Here is a 16,445-nt window from a genome sequence, read left to right as displayed (position 1 = left end):
CCTCTGGCTCCTCCATTACAGGTTCAAGCCCCTGGGGCTCTGGCTCCTCCATTATAGGTTCAGATCCCAGAGGCTCTAGCTCATCCTCTGAGTCCTCCAAGCCATCTTCCAGGCTGGGCATGACACTAGCCCACATTTCACTAGTTAAGTTAAAAAGTTATCATATATAAACAGAAACCATCTTAACTCAAATTGTTTAAATCATTCTTGCTTGGAATTCCATTTTAAACTGAGGGAGGTTCCTTATTTTAATACAGAAGTGATTAAAATGACTACATTTTGAAAGGCTATAATGAATTTTTATTAGAATATGTAACATATCACAAACAGTTTTACCACTTGTTCCAGTAGAATATAATCTTCAGTAAATCACTTTATAATACCAGAACACTCTCTAGAACATGTGTGTGTGTGTCTTTATAATACATCTTTGTATGACTCATTCACTTTCTTTTTCTCTCCTCCCACATGTTTAAATATGAATAATTTCATATTTATGGGGAGTTGTATACAACTGATATAATTCATGTACTTCTGAAATTCAAGGATGCGTAGGGATCTTTCTGTAATTTAAAAGATGTCCTCCAATCTGAAGAGAAGATAGTACAGTTGTGCCAGAGCTGTATGCAATTGTACAGAAGTGCCAAAAGAAAGAGAACAATAAAAAATCATCTTAACGTGGGGTATGGGAATCCCCTAAATCACCCAGTAAAGACTATATAGGCTTGGTGTCACCAAATAGTGTTTGGAGGATGGGGATGCTGAAGAGGGATTGGAACAGATAGTAGGTGAGGGTATGACTAACATGAACAGAAGCACTCCTAAGATGTAAAATTTCTGGATATTTTGATAACAGCTTCTTTCATGGGGGATTTATGCTGCAGTGGGGGAAAGTAAAGAAATGGGGTGGTGGAATTGAAAAAAATAAAAAAAGTTTTAAATATCTTATCAAACCTAATTTGTTTTTGTGCTTTAACAATATAGAATGAATTATTTATATCTTAGTGTAGAAAACTGTAACACTTGGCATATTCATGAAAATTACATAAAACAGTTGTATTTATTTATTTAATGAAATATGTTTAGGCCATTCAGTTTTAGCTGAAAACCACATAGCTCTCTGTATTGTGGAAGAAGCTGTCTTCTGTTTGTGGAGAGAGAGAACAGCCATATTTATGGGTTTTGTAAATTTCTCCTTCATTTTTCACTAACTGGAATCAGGTTAATAGGCATCATCTTGAGAAATATGTAAATTAATAATTACTTCATGCATTATTCAAGGGAAGCTTATTTTGTATTATTGATAGCTCTTATCTTATATAAAGATATGCTAATAGATTTAATTAAAATAATTATGCTGACTAATGTACCCTGAACTTTACCCTAAAGTAGTTCATATTAATCATACAATTTTTAGTCACAAAGACAGTTATAAATTTGATAGTGAATGGATAACAGAACTTGGGGCATGATTAAGTCACTCTGCAGCTGGTAGACTGGGCTGCCTTGGTTTTGGTAGTGTACTAGTTCATATCACAGATACATTATCCACAGCTGGATTTTGGCCTCAGCTAGGGACACAAGGAAAACACAATTTAGCAAAGCCACATAAAGAGTCTAACATATTTATGTAAGTGAAATCTGCAGAACAGAGAATCAAGAAAGCTGCGCAGAGATTGCTAATATAACAGTGACATCCTTCAGACTAAAGCAGCGTGGGGTGGTGTCAGAAGAATGGTGGCAAAGGTGTAGGATCAGATAGATCAGTGACTCCCAAAATGGGTGGTGTGCTTCACCCAGGGTGCAGTGGAAAGGTCCAAGGGGGTACTGAGGGGGGAAAGGGGGAAGCAGGGAGGTGGTGAAAGGAAAAAGGGGGTTGGGGGGAGGTCTTCAGTTAAAGTATTGGTGTGCAAGAAAAACAAGAAGAACCAGCAGCCTTAAGGGCCATGATGTGGATTAGGGCTGTCTGTAACATCTTTTCAGGATCCCTTAAAATCACTGCACAGCCTTGCTGATCACTTGTGTGGTGGTGCCTCCCACTCTTCACCTCCCCATGCAAACTCACTCTCTTAGCCACATCTTTCACTAACAATGGTGGTTGGGAAATTCTTCCAAAGCTGTCTCAGCAACAACTGAGAAGTTTCTTGTCTGCATTGGCCTTTGCCACAAAGCCAGCATGGACGCAGCCAGCTGCTCAGCTGTTGCTCCCAGAATGACTGAGTGGCAAAGGGAATTTGCAGTAGAACAATAGGCCTAATAGCCAGAGGTATTGGGGCAAGTGTGTGTGCTAGGGTTTGTCACCAAAGAGGAAAGGGGCTGTAGCACAAAAAAGTTTGGGGACCATTGAGAGAGATAAATTCCAAGAAGGCACATATAACTGCACAAGAAAGGAGGAAATTGCAGTCTCTATAGCTTTGGTCACAAAGTCTTGAGAAGATGTTGAAAAATCACAGCTTAGAGTCACAGCTTGACAAATAGTATAGGCCTAAATATAATCGTTAGCCCCATCTAGAGCAAACCCACTGAATAAGTAAGAACTTAGTAAGTCTACCTTTGGTCTTGTTGGCACAGTTAATTCAGACTGAAGATTATAAAGATGTTTTGAGTTTTAATTATGTCTGTGTCAGAAATTCAGTTGTGGTAGCCTTAGGCACATGTCTCTCAGCTTCATCAACCTCAGTTTCAAGGTTCTTGTAAGAGTTATTCAGTTTCTTGTGAGAATGTTTGAACTATTCCGAGGTGCAACAAAAATGTTAATTTTTATTTCTGGCATTATTACCTGATAAATGTTCAGTTCAGATGTACAGGATTTCAATTTACCATTAAATAATTTATTCTGTTCACTTCTAGGGAGCTGCACTTAAATACTTGCCAACTATTGTGAATGATGTGAAACTTGTTTTTGATCCAAAAGAACTTAGGTAAGTATTACAAGTTAAAGTAAGAGCCCTTGGTTGTGCCACTCTAAATAGTTACCTTCTAGTAAACTTCACTGAAATCCATTCAGACTTTCTTCTCTCTCTCTGTCTGTCTGTGTATGTGTATGTATATATGTGTGTGTGTGTGTATTGTTTTGTTAATGCCGATGTCCTGAATGCATGTAGTAGATAGCAGATGGAATTCAACGATAGTTACTTCTTAAATTGTGCTCTGTAATGTATAAAGTAGTTTTGTATGTCTAGAGAAAATGTAGCATTTTATTTTTGGCATTAGAATTTTTACATATAAGATTATTAATTATAAGCTGTTGTTATTTATGGAATAAACTGCTTTCACTTTAGGGAAAATATTTTATGGAGAAATTTTATAATTTTCCTTTTGTTATAGATGATGTATTGAAGTCCCAAACATTTAAAACAAATTGAGACATCATACACGTAATAGACATTTATTTTGGACACTAATAGCAGAAAATGGGCTGCAGTCTTCTGCTGACTTACTTGGGAATAATCCCCCTGAAATCAATAGGATGTACTTTGCGTGAACACTCCCAGGACTGCACTGTTGTGTGTATTTTGTACAGTAGATATATTCTGATCTTTTATATAAAAATATTATTTGTTTGGAAAAAAAATAGGCTTACACTTGTCAGCATCCTCTTACTGACTTACGTGATAAGTCTGTTTTTGGTGGGGACAAAGGGGCTAGTCTTTTGGTCTTGCATTACATCCCAAACCTTGCATATCAGACAGTGTTAAGCCCTGGGAAAGGACTGCTGCTCCTTCTAAAGGGAAGGTGGCAAGATGGAAGAGAGAGGGTAATTCTGATCATGAAGGTCTGGCTACTCTTAGCCCCTGGGGGTGCACTCAATTTGAGAAAACGCCATTATTTCTCTCCCCTCCCCCAGTTAAGCTGAGATCAGCTACTTCCCTATGATCTGAATCACTTCCCTGTTCTCTCTCCCATAGTACCAGGGGCTCTGCTCAGCTTCTGGGTGTTGGGATCACCTGGGACTGCGGAGGTAGGTGTGTGTGTATGGTGGTAGTGCATAGCCTCAAGTCGTTTCCAACTTAGGGCAACTCTAAGGAAAAACTATCCCAGGAGTTTCTTGGCAAATTCTTTCAGAGGTGGCTTTCCATTGCCATCCTCTGAGGCAGAGAGAGAGTGACTTGCCCAGGATCACCCCTATACTACTCACTGACTGCAAGCAAACTTCCCCTCCTTCTTTGCCACCACCCCCAAAAGAACACTTTCCAAGTGCTGGTCAGAATCATGCCTTTTATTCCAACTCTTTTGCATGCTTTTCTTTAAAATGTACTAGTGGGTGGCAGGTGGGCATTTTTTGGATGCTTCATTGTGTTGTGTAAATTGTGGTCAATCATTATCCCATGTTTTATGATAGAATCTTGATTTTGCTGTGAAGGTGGTGGGAAATTACTTCCCCTCACCCTTTCTTCTTCCTTCTAGCACGCAGAGGTCTTCACAGGGAAGCAGACCTTGTTGTTGGAGTGGGCTTTTGTAGGACAAGCTGAGAGGAAAAGGGGATCAAGGAGAATTCTCTTCTACGTCCCTTCAGTTATCTCTGCCACAACCATTCTCAGCCTATGGATCTCTTTGACCCGAGGGAGGGGTAGAGGAGGCAAATAACCTTCTATTTTCTATAAGAAAATATCTGGATTAGTCCTTACACCTTGCAATGTTGACATTGTACTAATGCAGTGGTTCTCAAATTATTTACCCTTGTGACCCCCTTTGTGGATTTCAACCCCTCCCCAACGTAGTACAGTATATGAATGAAAATATTTTGTTTGTTTAGTGTGTGATTTTTCATTTATACATTCATGTATCTTCATATTTTAACATTTTACAAGGAAATAACATTGTCCAAATTGGAATAGTTTTATTTAAATAAACTAAATACTTTACTCATGTGTAAATTTATACATACTGTCTCACACACAGCCACACTCACATAAGCCAGTGCTCACAGATATGTATGGAGTCAGTCATGCTCTTTCACTTTCTTTCACACATACTCATGCCTCATTTACTCTCTCACACACCATCACACAGAAATGTTTATTCTCTTGTGTATATGCAGGTATACATAAATGCATATGCAAATATGTAAAAAACATAAAGAGTACGACTGTTTGTTTCTGTGTATGTGGGGGGGGGGAAGAGACTGACAGACAGACAAAATTTGTGTTGGAGACTGTCTGTAAATGCATTCATCTGAGGGAGAAAGTCAGAAAAAGAACATTATTGAGAGTGTGTGAGAATTAGTGTGTGACAGAAAGTCACTCGTACACCAAGAGAGCTACCAGTGATTCTGAGAGAATGTGCTGAGACTACAGAAACGTCTCATGTCAAAAAATGGGGTGGTGATGAGACCAGTGGAGAAGAAGAACTGGCGGCTTGCAGGAACTGCCTCCCTTGCAAGGCCACAATCCAGTGAGCTTCTCCTTTCCTCCTCCTCACTCAGGCAGAAGCTGCTGCTGCAGACATTCTCTTTACCTTTCTCTTCTCCTCCAGGACAGAAAAGGTTTTGGAAGAAGAAGTAGGAGGAGAAAGGATCAGGGCCTGCAAGTTTTATGCCCCGCTGAGCAAATTTGTGTTCCCTGGGGGTCCCGCCCCACCGTTTGAGAATCACTGCACTAATGTACATTAATTTTTTTATCAGAAGCAGCACTGGAACTACGTGTGTTGCCTTGGTGTAACGTGATTTTACTGTCATATCTTTTATTGCTATCTTGTGACCAAGATGGTGGCATTAGGTTACATAGTTATGGAAAAAAGTACTCCTGTTGGGGTTCAGAAGCCTGCTAAAACAAATTAATAGCACCCCATCTTAAAAAATGCACAGCAGAAACCAGAAAGATTTAGGTGTAATTAAGAAGAAAGCTATCATGGAAAACAGGAATACAATGAGTATCAGAAAAGGGAAGGAAAAGGCGCGGTGATGGCTGACTTTGAGAAAACAAATACAGAAGAACTGCCTTTGGGCTGCTTTGTACTACAGCCTCAGTCCTAATGGGGCACCTGAAATGGAAATGCACTGTTGCTTAGCTATACATGCCACAGAATAAGATAACACACACAACTACAGAGGATGATGAGAGAAGCACATGAGAGGAGAATGAGATGGTGATGAATTCTGGAGGGAACTCATTAGGAAAGGCACAATTGACATAACATGTAGTTAGGCCCTAACTACTTCCAGTTTGTTTTCTTAAGGCATGTTGGCAATGTTGCTTCAAATCCCAGGGTAACTACAATCCTAGCATGTTGAAGGGATTAAATAATATTTTGTAGCTTGGTAGGTCGATGTTATACTCAAGATGAGCAAGCAACATATAATTATTTTGGCATTCCTTTTAATTGTTTAACTATAGTGAACAGGAATTATGTGCAGATGAGTAGCAGAGGGCTGAGAAGGAAGGGAATAGTCTTTCTTTCCTCTGTGGCTTGCATAGAAACCTGATAGACTTTCTAGTGTAGAAATAAGCCTCTTGCTCTGTGCTCAGCATAAAAAAGTAGCTCCCCACCCCCCACCCCAAAGGATATGTATGTCTGTATGTATGAGTGGATGTTTGTTTGCAGACTAGCAACTTTCATGGGTTAGGTATCTCAGCAGGTGAGCTTTTTTACAAAGCTGAGTTAGCAAAAGACTAAATATATATTTTCAGCCACATAAACAAATCTGGCTTTGCAGCAATTAAGGAGCTGTCTTGCCAGAATAAATCAATATATAAATTTTGAGATATGTGAGACATTCAGTTTTTAGGTTAAGTGAACAATGTGAAAACAAGAAATATCCTTGGTAGTTTGAACTGAATCTTGTGCACCAGAATAATAAGGAATTACCATAAGTTTTTAAATTGCTTTCTGCAAACTCTTCTGTAGTCTTAACTTGAGATCCCCAAAAATTTTAATGCAAACTGCCAGCTACATTTTGTTGTTGCATATGTGTAAATATAGTATTAATCTTGTTCTTTTTATTTCTCCTTTTCTGTTAGCAAACTGTTTACAGATTTTATATTGAATGTTCCAATGGGCCGTCTGACAATTCAAAAACTGTACTGTCTGATTGAAATAGTTCACAGTGACCTTTTCACACAGCACGGTAAGGGGAAAAAAAACAGAATCTTTAAAGAATCATTAAATTGTCACATTGTTTGTTATCTGCCAGTCTTTTCTCAGGGCCAGTTGTGACTCACTGTTGCAGTTGTAGTGAAAATCAGTCTGTTTCCAGCCAAATGGGTATAGACTTGTATAGAAGTGATAAAAAATGTGTAACTGTGTGTGTGTGTGTGTGTGTGTGTGTGTGTGTGTGTGTAAGGTCAGTTCACATGTAATGGCAAAGCATAGTTTTGACTGTCCTCGCATTCAGTGTTCTCTCCTCTTCCTTCCCAGTAATCTTGCACAATACAGTTCCTTACCTTTCTTTCATACTATTGCATCTAAACTAGATATATTAAGTCAGAATTGTGCAAAATGTGGTTTGGTTCTCATATGGAGCATAACATTGGTTTACATGGAGCATAACTTACCAGGTTCAGATCTTGTTAAAGTGTTGAGCCAGAATTGCTCAGTAGATTAAGGATAAGATCTGTCCCACTTGCTACAAGCTACTATTAGTGAATATGGCTAGAGATTTATCTCATCCTCTACTATATACATTTCAGTAGATGAAGTATGAAGATGGGAACAGATTTTTTGAATGGCCTAGCATCCAGGTGCTTAGATGTACCCCCTCTTGACTCAGAGGTAGGAATTGATTAGCTGAGGCTAAGAGGTGGCAGGCTTTTCCTTGCTAGAGGGAGTCTGCTGGCTGTCAAGGACCAGTGTTTGTGAGTTACTTTAAAACATTTACAACCTGGCTTCCTGCCTAATAACAGGTGGCTGACAGTACGTGAAGGAGTTGACTGTAAGTGAAAAATTAAAATAACAATACATTTGAATTCATAACATTTATGCATTTTGTTTAAAATGAATGAATGAATAAAGAACAAGGAAGGCTAATCCATCAACTCTGCTAGAAAATCAGCTCTAGGGATTTTCCTCTCTCAAAAATATCCATTTCAGTTTGATCATCATAAGAACTATCATTTAACTTCAAAGAACCAATGGTTGAGTTTGCTTTTGTAGTATGCAACTATGTATTTTATTTTGCTTTTCACTGGATGCTGGATAACATTCTCATGCTCCTCATTCCCTTCTCTGGTTTCTGAAATGTCACTGGGAATGGCTATGTAGTCCTTTAGTTACAAGATTATCCTGTAATCAGAGCTGTAATAGCTCAGGACTCTGCATGTTTACTCAGAATTAAATCCTGTTGAGATCAATTGGATTTACTCCCAAGTGTTTCCAGGACTGCAGTGTCAGAAAAGTTAGTTTTTCAAAATGAAAGTCCTAGACTTTTAGGATACTAAATTTCTCACACAGCACACTTGCCATGCAAATACTGCAGCTCTTAAACACCTGATTTTTCTGGTTTTGACTCATGAAAGATTTCATTGAATTATAATATTCTTAATAATCCACATCTCCACTAAGTTTGAGGAGTAATAAAAGATAAACATTACTGTTTAGTAGATTTAGACATTTTTCTGTTTTGAGTTTCAATATTCCTCTTTTGTTGCAGAAACACAGTCAGGGAATGGCCAGACCCTGGGTCACATCCAACATGCAGTGCCACTTCACCCAGCCTGCAAATCTCAACTTTTCTCCCCCTCAGCCTGTCATGGCAGCTCACTGATGAAGGAGGGCAGAGCTATTTGCCCCTCCTCCAGTAGCACATGAAGTTACCATCCTGTATGGCTCAGTAGTGTGCAATAGTTCCAGATACAAAACAGTGGTACAGCTGGTATTCACCAACCACTGGACTTATTGTAGAGCAGTGAGAGATTACAGAAGTATCTGGCTGTGTCTCCACAACCAGAGGTGACATGATTACATCCTCTGGGGTCCTCCAGACATTTCAGTGTACGATGTGATCATTTTGCTTTTCGCTAAAGGGAATAACGAGACACTTTTCAATGCTTCTCCTACTTTCCACCAGGTACAAAATGGGCAGGGGAAGGGTGCAGAAGCTCTGCAGTAAGTTGGGGGGTGGGGGTTAGAGGGAGGGAAAAAGGGAACGGCAACTTTCACAACAATCAGAAGATAACATAACACAATCATCAGTTTGATTTACACAAGTAGGATCCCAGCCTGTGTTTCTGTGCTGGTCACAGAGGAACAGAACATCTTTCCTCTCCACCCAAAACAGAGGATGGAACAGAATATGCTGGACAACAGCATCTTTAGAACAAACACAACAGGAAGGTTTCACTAACAACACTCAAAAAACATGAGGGAGAAACTGGCAGTGCACTGAACTGTGATATATCTAAAGAATAAATATATAAGGGACTGAAACAACCAACCAATATAAACAATAATGAATTGTTTATATACAGTGACTACATTGCAGTAATTATATAAAACATTAAATAAACAATCCAAGTGCTTAGCTATATATCCCAACTTATGTCCATATACTTGCTCAGGTGCCAACAACCTTTGCTGCAGTGAAAGGGTTTCCACTAGCAGAGGAAGGCAAAGATAATAGATAATATTATCCAGGATTTGTGGAAATAAAGCTTGGAATCAGAGTTGTGAAGATCAGAACTAGCACAATTATACTTATTATGGAAACCCTTTAACAGCAGTAGAGGTTGTTAGCGCCTGTGGAAATATATGGACATAAGTTGGAATATACAGCTCTCTAAGCACTTGGATGGTGTATTTAATGTTTTATAGAATTACTGCAATGTGGTCCCCATATATAAACAATTCATTACTGTATACATTTTAGAGGGGTGGTATCAGTCCCTTATATACTGTATATATCCATGTATACGTCTAAAAAATTTTAGTCAAAAATTTGAGCCGAAAACCTGAGTCAACTTATCCATGGGTCAATGTTAGCCATCCCCCGATGAAAGGCAAGAGTGTAACCTGTCCTGAAAGCACACTCCCCCACTCTATTCTTTTGGCCTTTAGTGTGAGCTGGAATTTTTCTAAGTTCTTTGGCATTGTTTTCCATTGCTTAATCCTTTAGATCATCTGCTACATGCCCCTATGTTTTTCCTTTGACTTATCCACAGGTCATATCAAAATCCATAATTTTAGCCCCAAAACCTGCCCTTGACTTATACATGAGGTCATCTTATAGTATAGTATATTTGGTATGTATTCTTTAGATATATCACACTTCAGTGCATTGCCAGTTTCTCCCTGCTGTTTTTTTCCCAACAGCATCTTTATTCTTTGCTTGGCAGGCTGCTCTGCTTCTATGCCTAGTAGAAGTCTTCTCAATGCATCAACACTGAAATACAGCAAATTGTGGTGAGAGATCACTTTGCTCTTTTCCTCCACTGGCAACTTCTATTCTGGGTGAGGATCTGGATGGGCAGGGGTGGGGGGGTAGGATGCAATGGTCCCACCTGGCTTTGCCTTTCCCTATTGTAAAACATGCCTTTATAACTTACTAATCGAATTATAGAATTATAGATCTGGAAGAGACCACAAGTGCCATCCAGTCCAACCCCCCTGCCATTCAGGAAATCACAATCAAAGCACCCCTGACAGATAGCCATCTGGCCTCTATTTAAAGACCTCCAAAGAAGGAGACCCGACCACACTCCAAGGGGGTGTGTGTGCCACTGTCAAATAGCTCTTATTGTTAGAAAGTTCCTCCTAATGTTGAGGTAGAATCTTAGTTCCTGGAGCTTGCATCCATTGTTCCGTGTTCTAGTCTCTGGAGCAGCAGAAAACAAGCTTGCTCCATCCTCAATGTGACACCCCTTCAAATACTTCAAGAGGGCTATCATATCACCCCTTTATCATCTCTTCTCCAGGCTAAACACCCAGCTCCCTAAGTCTTTCCTCATAAGGCATGGTTTCTAGACCCTTCACCGTTTTAGTCGCCCTCCTCTGGACATGCTCCAATTTGTCAACATCCTTTTTGAATTGTGGTGCCCAGAGCTGGACACAGTATTCTAGGTGAGGCCTGACCAAGGCAGAATAGAGTGGCACTATTACTTCCCTTGATCTAGACACTATCTAGACACTTCTATTGATGCAGCCTAGAATCACATTGGCCTTTTTAGGTGCTGCATCACACTGTTGACACATGTTCAACTTGTGGTGTACTAGGACTCCTAGATCCCTTTCACACGTAGTCTCATTCAGCCAGGTGTCTCCCATATTGAATTTCATTTTGTTAGCTATGGCCCGGCTTTCTAGTCTATTCAGATCATTTTGAATTTTGATCCTGTCCTCTGGGGTGTTAGCTACTCCTCCTAATTTGGTGTCATCTGCAAATTTGGTAAGTATGCCCCCAGTTCTGTCATTCAAGTCATTGATAAAGATGATGAATAGCACTGGGCCCAGGACAGAACCCTGTGGCACTCCACTTGTCATTTCTCTTCAAGATGAAGAGGAGCCATTGCTGAGCACCCTTTGTGAATGAAAGTGTCCCTTTTGACATAAGTAACTTTCTTCCTCTTCTTCTGTAATTGTCCCTTGTAGATTTCTACTGTTTAGTAGCTTAACTTCATGTGGTGCCAAGTTCATCATTCTGAGAAATCTGTAACACTGGGAACCAGAATGCTGTTACTGTGTGATCATGTATACTGTATTTCCTGTTTTGTGTTAGCTACCTTAAATGACCAAATTAGGATAACTAAAACTTATGTCAGATGCATTTGGGTGATTGTGTAAATAGCCAAAAGTGAACCAAGACCTAAAAGCTTTGTAAAGTGTTATTTTCTTGTTTGCTATGGATTTTGCTTAAAGGTGAAGCCAACATACTTGAAAAATGAATCAAGTGAAGCTGGTGACTGGAACATAGGTTAGCACTGTGATAAATAGGTTTCCTTGTTGTTTCTTGCTGTACAATTATTACAGACTGCCTTTCCATTATTAACCCACAACTCTATCTGTTTGTGTGTATTTGTGTGTGTGAGTCTGTCTTATTATGTATATATACATACAAATGGGAAAAAGGTTGCACTTCAATTATGCTTGGGTATTGAGGAATTGGCTTAGAGCCAGAACAGAAGTTGGACGGCTGCCCAGACACGAACAGCTTTAAGATGCTGCAGCGGCACGGCATTTACACGCCACACACCGCCACATCATCTGGGAACTGGCTTTGGGTTGTGGCGGGGTGGGAAAAGCTGCTCTTTCCCCATCTGAAAAAGGAATAGATCTTTTCTACTCCTTTTTTAGCTGGGGAAGAGGCGGATTGGCATGTGTTTGTCATGGCCCCAATCTGTCTTTGGAAGGGGCAGCTTCAAGCTGATCCTTCCGCCCATCTGTTTCACCCCTTAGTTAAAATTACAGAAACTTCTTTTTAATTAGTATTTGGAGTATATATTTTATACTTGAAAATAAAATCTAAACTGAAAGTAGGGAAGTATGTTTAAGATTGCAGTTAAATACCTGTGTTTTGTCCCAAGAGCAATGCTATGGACTTTGGGTGTAGTAAGGCCTCTGGCTCTCGGGAACACAGCCAGAACAAAAGACTTGTCCACAAATTTCTAAAGTTTCAAAAGCTTTACTGGTTATAAACACAAATAACACAAAACTGATTTCTTCTTTTTCTTACTATAGTCCTTTCTAAATACCTTGCTCTCTTCTTGATGTATTCTATCTTTCTTTGAGGACTACAGTGGTGCCTCGGGTTACGAAAGTAATTCGTTCCGCGGCCGCTTTCGTAACCCGAAAAGCCTTCGTAAGCCGAATTGCCATAGGCGCTAATGGGGAAAAGCCGCGTTTCGTGCGAAAAAGCGCCGAAAAGCACCAAAAATTTTCTTCGTAACCCGAAAATACATTCGTAACCCGGAACAATGATTTCCAATGGGATTTTTTCGTATCCCAAAAATTTCCTAACCTGGGTATTCGTTATCCCGAGGTAACACTGTATCTTTCTTCCTTTGTGGACTTATCTTTTTGTCAAAGGAAAATACGCTCTCCAGGTCTGACTTGGCTGAAATCTTACTACACACAGAAGGTAACTACTAGAGGGAGACAGTATAAGACCCTGGGATTTCCCACAATCCTTGTCTTTCTTAAAGCTATAGATCTGTATTTCCCCTTCTAAACTAATACATAGAAAAGCTAATATAATCTCAACTAACTATGGCGGGGTACAGACCGCCGCTTTGTGGCGGTCTGCCGCCGCCGCCAGTAGGTCCGCGGGGGAGCCGGAGCCTTCAGACGGCCCGACTCCCCACGCGGACCGAAAAAAGAAGCTCCAAAATGGCGCGACAAGCGGCGCGACACGTCTGGACGCTGTGCGTCCAGTACGTAAAGATGGCGGCGCCCGTATGAACAGGGCGCCGCCATCTTGTACGTATTCAATACGTACTAGGGTTGGGGGGTGCGGAAGCACCGCCCCTTCTTAACCCTAGTACGTATTGATGACGTACTATTTGGCGGTCTGTAAACCGCCTATATGTCTCAAGAGTATCAAAGATGCTCTGGAGGCATGACAACCTGGATGTTAAATGTTAGACTGACTGATCACCTAAGTGAATATTCCAAAGGCTAGTGGATCCACAATGCTAAAAAAGCTACACTTTGGCATATAATGGCCAATTGATTACATCCTTTAAAGCAGGATAAGAGAATGCCTACCTGTCATTCTGCACACTGAGATGCCACAAACAAAATCTCTCACAGTGTCGCCAAGAAAAGTCTAAAACCAATTTGGTATTGAGCACATGGAGCTTTTTGTTGACTGCCTTTGAGGTGACTTCAACCCATGTTGACCCTACGAATGAGAGACCTCCAAGTCACCCTGTCCTCAGTAGCCCTTTTCTGCTCCTGCAGACCCATGCCCATGGTTTCCTTGATTGTGTCTATGTATCTGGAATGTGGTCTTCCTCTTTTCCCATTGACCCCCACTTTGTGAGGCATTATATAGTATTTTCTACGGAGTCCTTTCTTCTCATGTTATGCCCAAAACACAAGAACCTCAGTTTAGTCATCTTTGCTTCCAGGCAGAGTTTGGGCCTGATCTGCTCTAGGACCCATCCACTGGTCTTTTTAGCAGTCCACAGAACCAAATGAGTTGATTTTCTTCCTATCAGCTTTCTTCATTGTCAAAGGAAGGGGGGGGTGGAAGTGACAACAAGTCAAAGCTATCAAACATCCGAATGTGAAAGGATGCAAATATTTAAAACATTATTGAATAATGATGAAAATCGTTTTTGACTGAAGAGTCTCTAAATCACATTAAGTGTATCTTCCAAAGATTGTAACAGGGCCTGAGCAGACTGAACCCATGCTATCCTGCCCTCGGTGCTCACCCAGGTTAGTCCCTGGTGTGGGTGGGTATAGATGGTTTGCATGCTGGCAAGGTAAGGAGCATGGAGGTGTGTGTTTTGCCACAGAATTATTAGAAACTCTGTACAGGACCAGGGCTATTTTACCCCAGGATAAAGGCTCTTTACCTTGGAGTCAGACCAGATCCTCTGGATCCATGTCTGTACTGGTGGGATCAGGCCCGATGCCATCAGAGGAGTTTCGCCCTGCATCTTCTAAACTACAGGATAGGAGGCTGGGGGGAACCTAGACCATTTGGATCATGTGGACAACCCTCATAGTCCTATGGTTGTAATGTTGTTTGATGTAGATTGTTGACATACTTTAGAAGTAGGCACTATTTCCCCTCAAATGAAGTATTTGACGTCTGTAGTGTATTCATCTTCATCTTCAGTTTTTCCATTAAAGTATTCCATGAACAATTCCACCATTTATCTATAGTCCATTGTTCTGATTTCCAATTTTGGGCTGCTTCTACCCTTATATTAGCTAAAAGAGAACAGATTACTGCTTTATATTTTAGATTTACATTGTCAACTTGAGAAAGTGGAAGCCAAGAGGGTTTCAAGATGGCAAGATTATTTAATAGTTCAGTTGGTTTAGGCTTACTATTTAAAAAGAAATCACTCATTACATATAAACCCTTATCCTTCCAATCTCTAAATTAATAAAATTTATCATTGAATTTAAAATCAAAGCGTAATAATAAAGGTAAAATTGGAGAGGTAACAGGAGCTAGTAATGATTTCCATTTGTTCCAAATTCCTATTGAAGTTCGAAGAAGGGAATTTGTTAGGTTTTGGGGGATATTTGATTTAGTAAAGGAAAAGATGTATTATTTTCCTTTTGCTGTAGAGAATTCATGTTCCATCAATATCCATTTCAGTGAGAGGTCATAATGGATTAATTCAGCTATTTGAGAAATTTGGAAAGCATAAAAGTGATGCTAGCCTCCTTCATTAGCAGTAATAAATTTAGCACAATTAGAGAATCTAATACAAGATGTTCAGTGTATAAACTGGTTGGTAATTTTTTGCCAAGTTTTAAAATATGATTGTGGTGGGGGAGGTCTAACGGAGTAGATTGAAACAGAGACAGATGTTTAGGAAGAAGGAACATTTTTAGAAATGTTGTTTGCCACAAAGTAGACCCAGTGTGGCACAGTGGTTTAAGTGGTTTGATTCCCTGCTTGGCCATGAAACCACTGGGTGACCTGTAGCAAGTCACAGGCTCTCATACTTGGGGAAAGTCAATGGCAAACATCCTCTGAACACATCTTGCCAAGAAAACCCCATAATACATTTGCCTTAGGTTTGCCATACATTAGAAACAGCTGGAAGGCACACAACAAGGTAATGTACTGAACAGGCCATAATGATACATGGACAGTGGCTTTCTGTGAAGTCTTATACAAGAATATGTACAGAAGAAGGCATTGTGGAGCTGCTGCAATGTAGCTTCTTTGTGTGTTAACTGGAAAAACAGTGTGCAGTTACCTGAGATTTTAATACTGACCCACATTTTATCAGGGTAATCATAGCATAGTAAAAAAAAATATCAGGGAAAATCTTTACTAGGTATGTGTAAAGCTAAGCAGATTCATAGGGGGTTGTATTTTCAGATTAATTTTTTTTAAAATGCATACGGGAGAAAACTGCTTGTCAGTAAAAGGCTGGAGAACATAAGCCATTTATATGAGTTCTTGCTGTTTTAATTGTCATTAAATGTGTTAATCTATTTTAGCACTCCCTGATGGCAGATAGCCTGTTCAGCATCATTCATTGGCTTATGAATATTACAAAGCAGGCCAAATATTAGATTCTCCCAGAATTTGATGTTGATAAAGGCTTTGAAATATAAAGATTCATTTGTGTCCTTGCATTTTGTTTTAACATGGATGTTAGTATTTGTGTTGGATTGAAATAATTTAGCTAATTAAGTCTGGCAGAGCATCTGTTTTAAAAAGATTAATACTTTATTCTTGCACACATTCACCTGACATTAATCATCGTGGGTTAAATCAGGGCAGTAGAGGATGAACAGATGTTGAAGTATTGTTGCTTGTGATTATTGTCTCATGCTTGTGAGCTATCTTCAGCCCCTGGGATCTGAACAAGTGCATA

The 16,445-nt window shown here is 39.8% G+C and overlaps 1 protein-coding gene across 4 annotated transcripts in view; it reads left to right on the top strand.

Annotated features, from left to right (window-relative positions):
- Positions 1-16,445, top strand: part of DOCK1 (dedicator of cytokinesis 1) — a 511,572-nt gene that overhangs the window by 163,123 nt on the left and 332,004 nt on the right. For all 4 annotated transcript variants that reach the window (XM_042460991.1, XM_042460990.1, XM_042460988.1 and 1 more), the window contains 2 exons: positions 2,851-2,921; positions 6,960-7,066. In XM_042460991.1, coding sequence (XP_042316925.1) covers positions 2,851-2,921; positions 6,960-7,066 — 178 coding nt within the window. The remainder of the gene's footprint in view (positions 1-2,850; positions 2,922-6,959; positions 7,067-16,445) is intronic.

Source organism: Sceloporus undulatus, chromosome 3, assembly GCF_019175285.1.
Source record: "Sceloporus undulatus isolate JIND9_A2432 ecotype Alabama chromosome 3, SceUnd_v1.1, whole genome shotgun sequence".
NCBI classification, from domain to species: domain Eukaryota; kingdom Metazoa; phylum Chordata; class Lepidosauria; order Squamata; family Phrynosomatidae; genus Sceloporus; species Sceloporus undulatus.
This window is presented reverse-complemented; position numbering and strand designations above follow the sequence as displayed.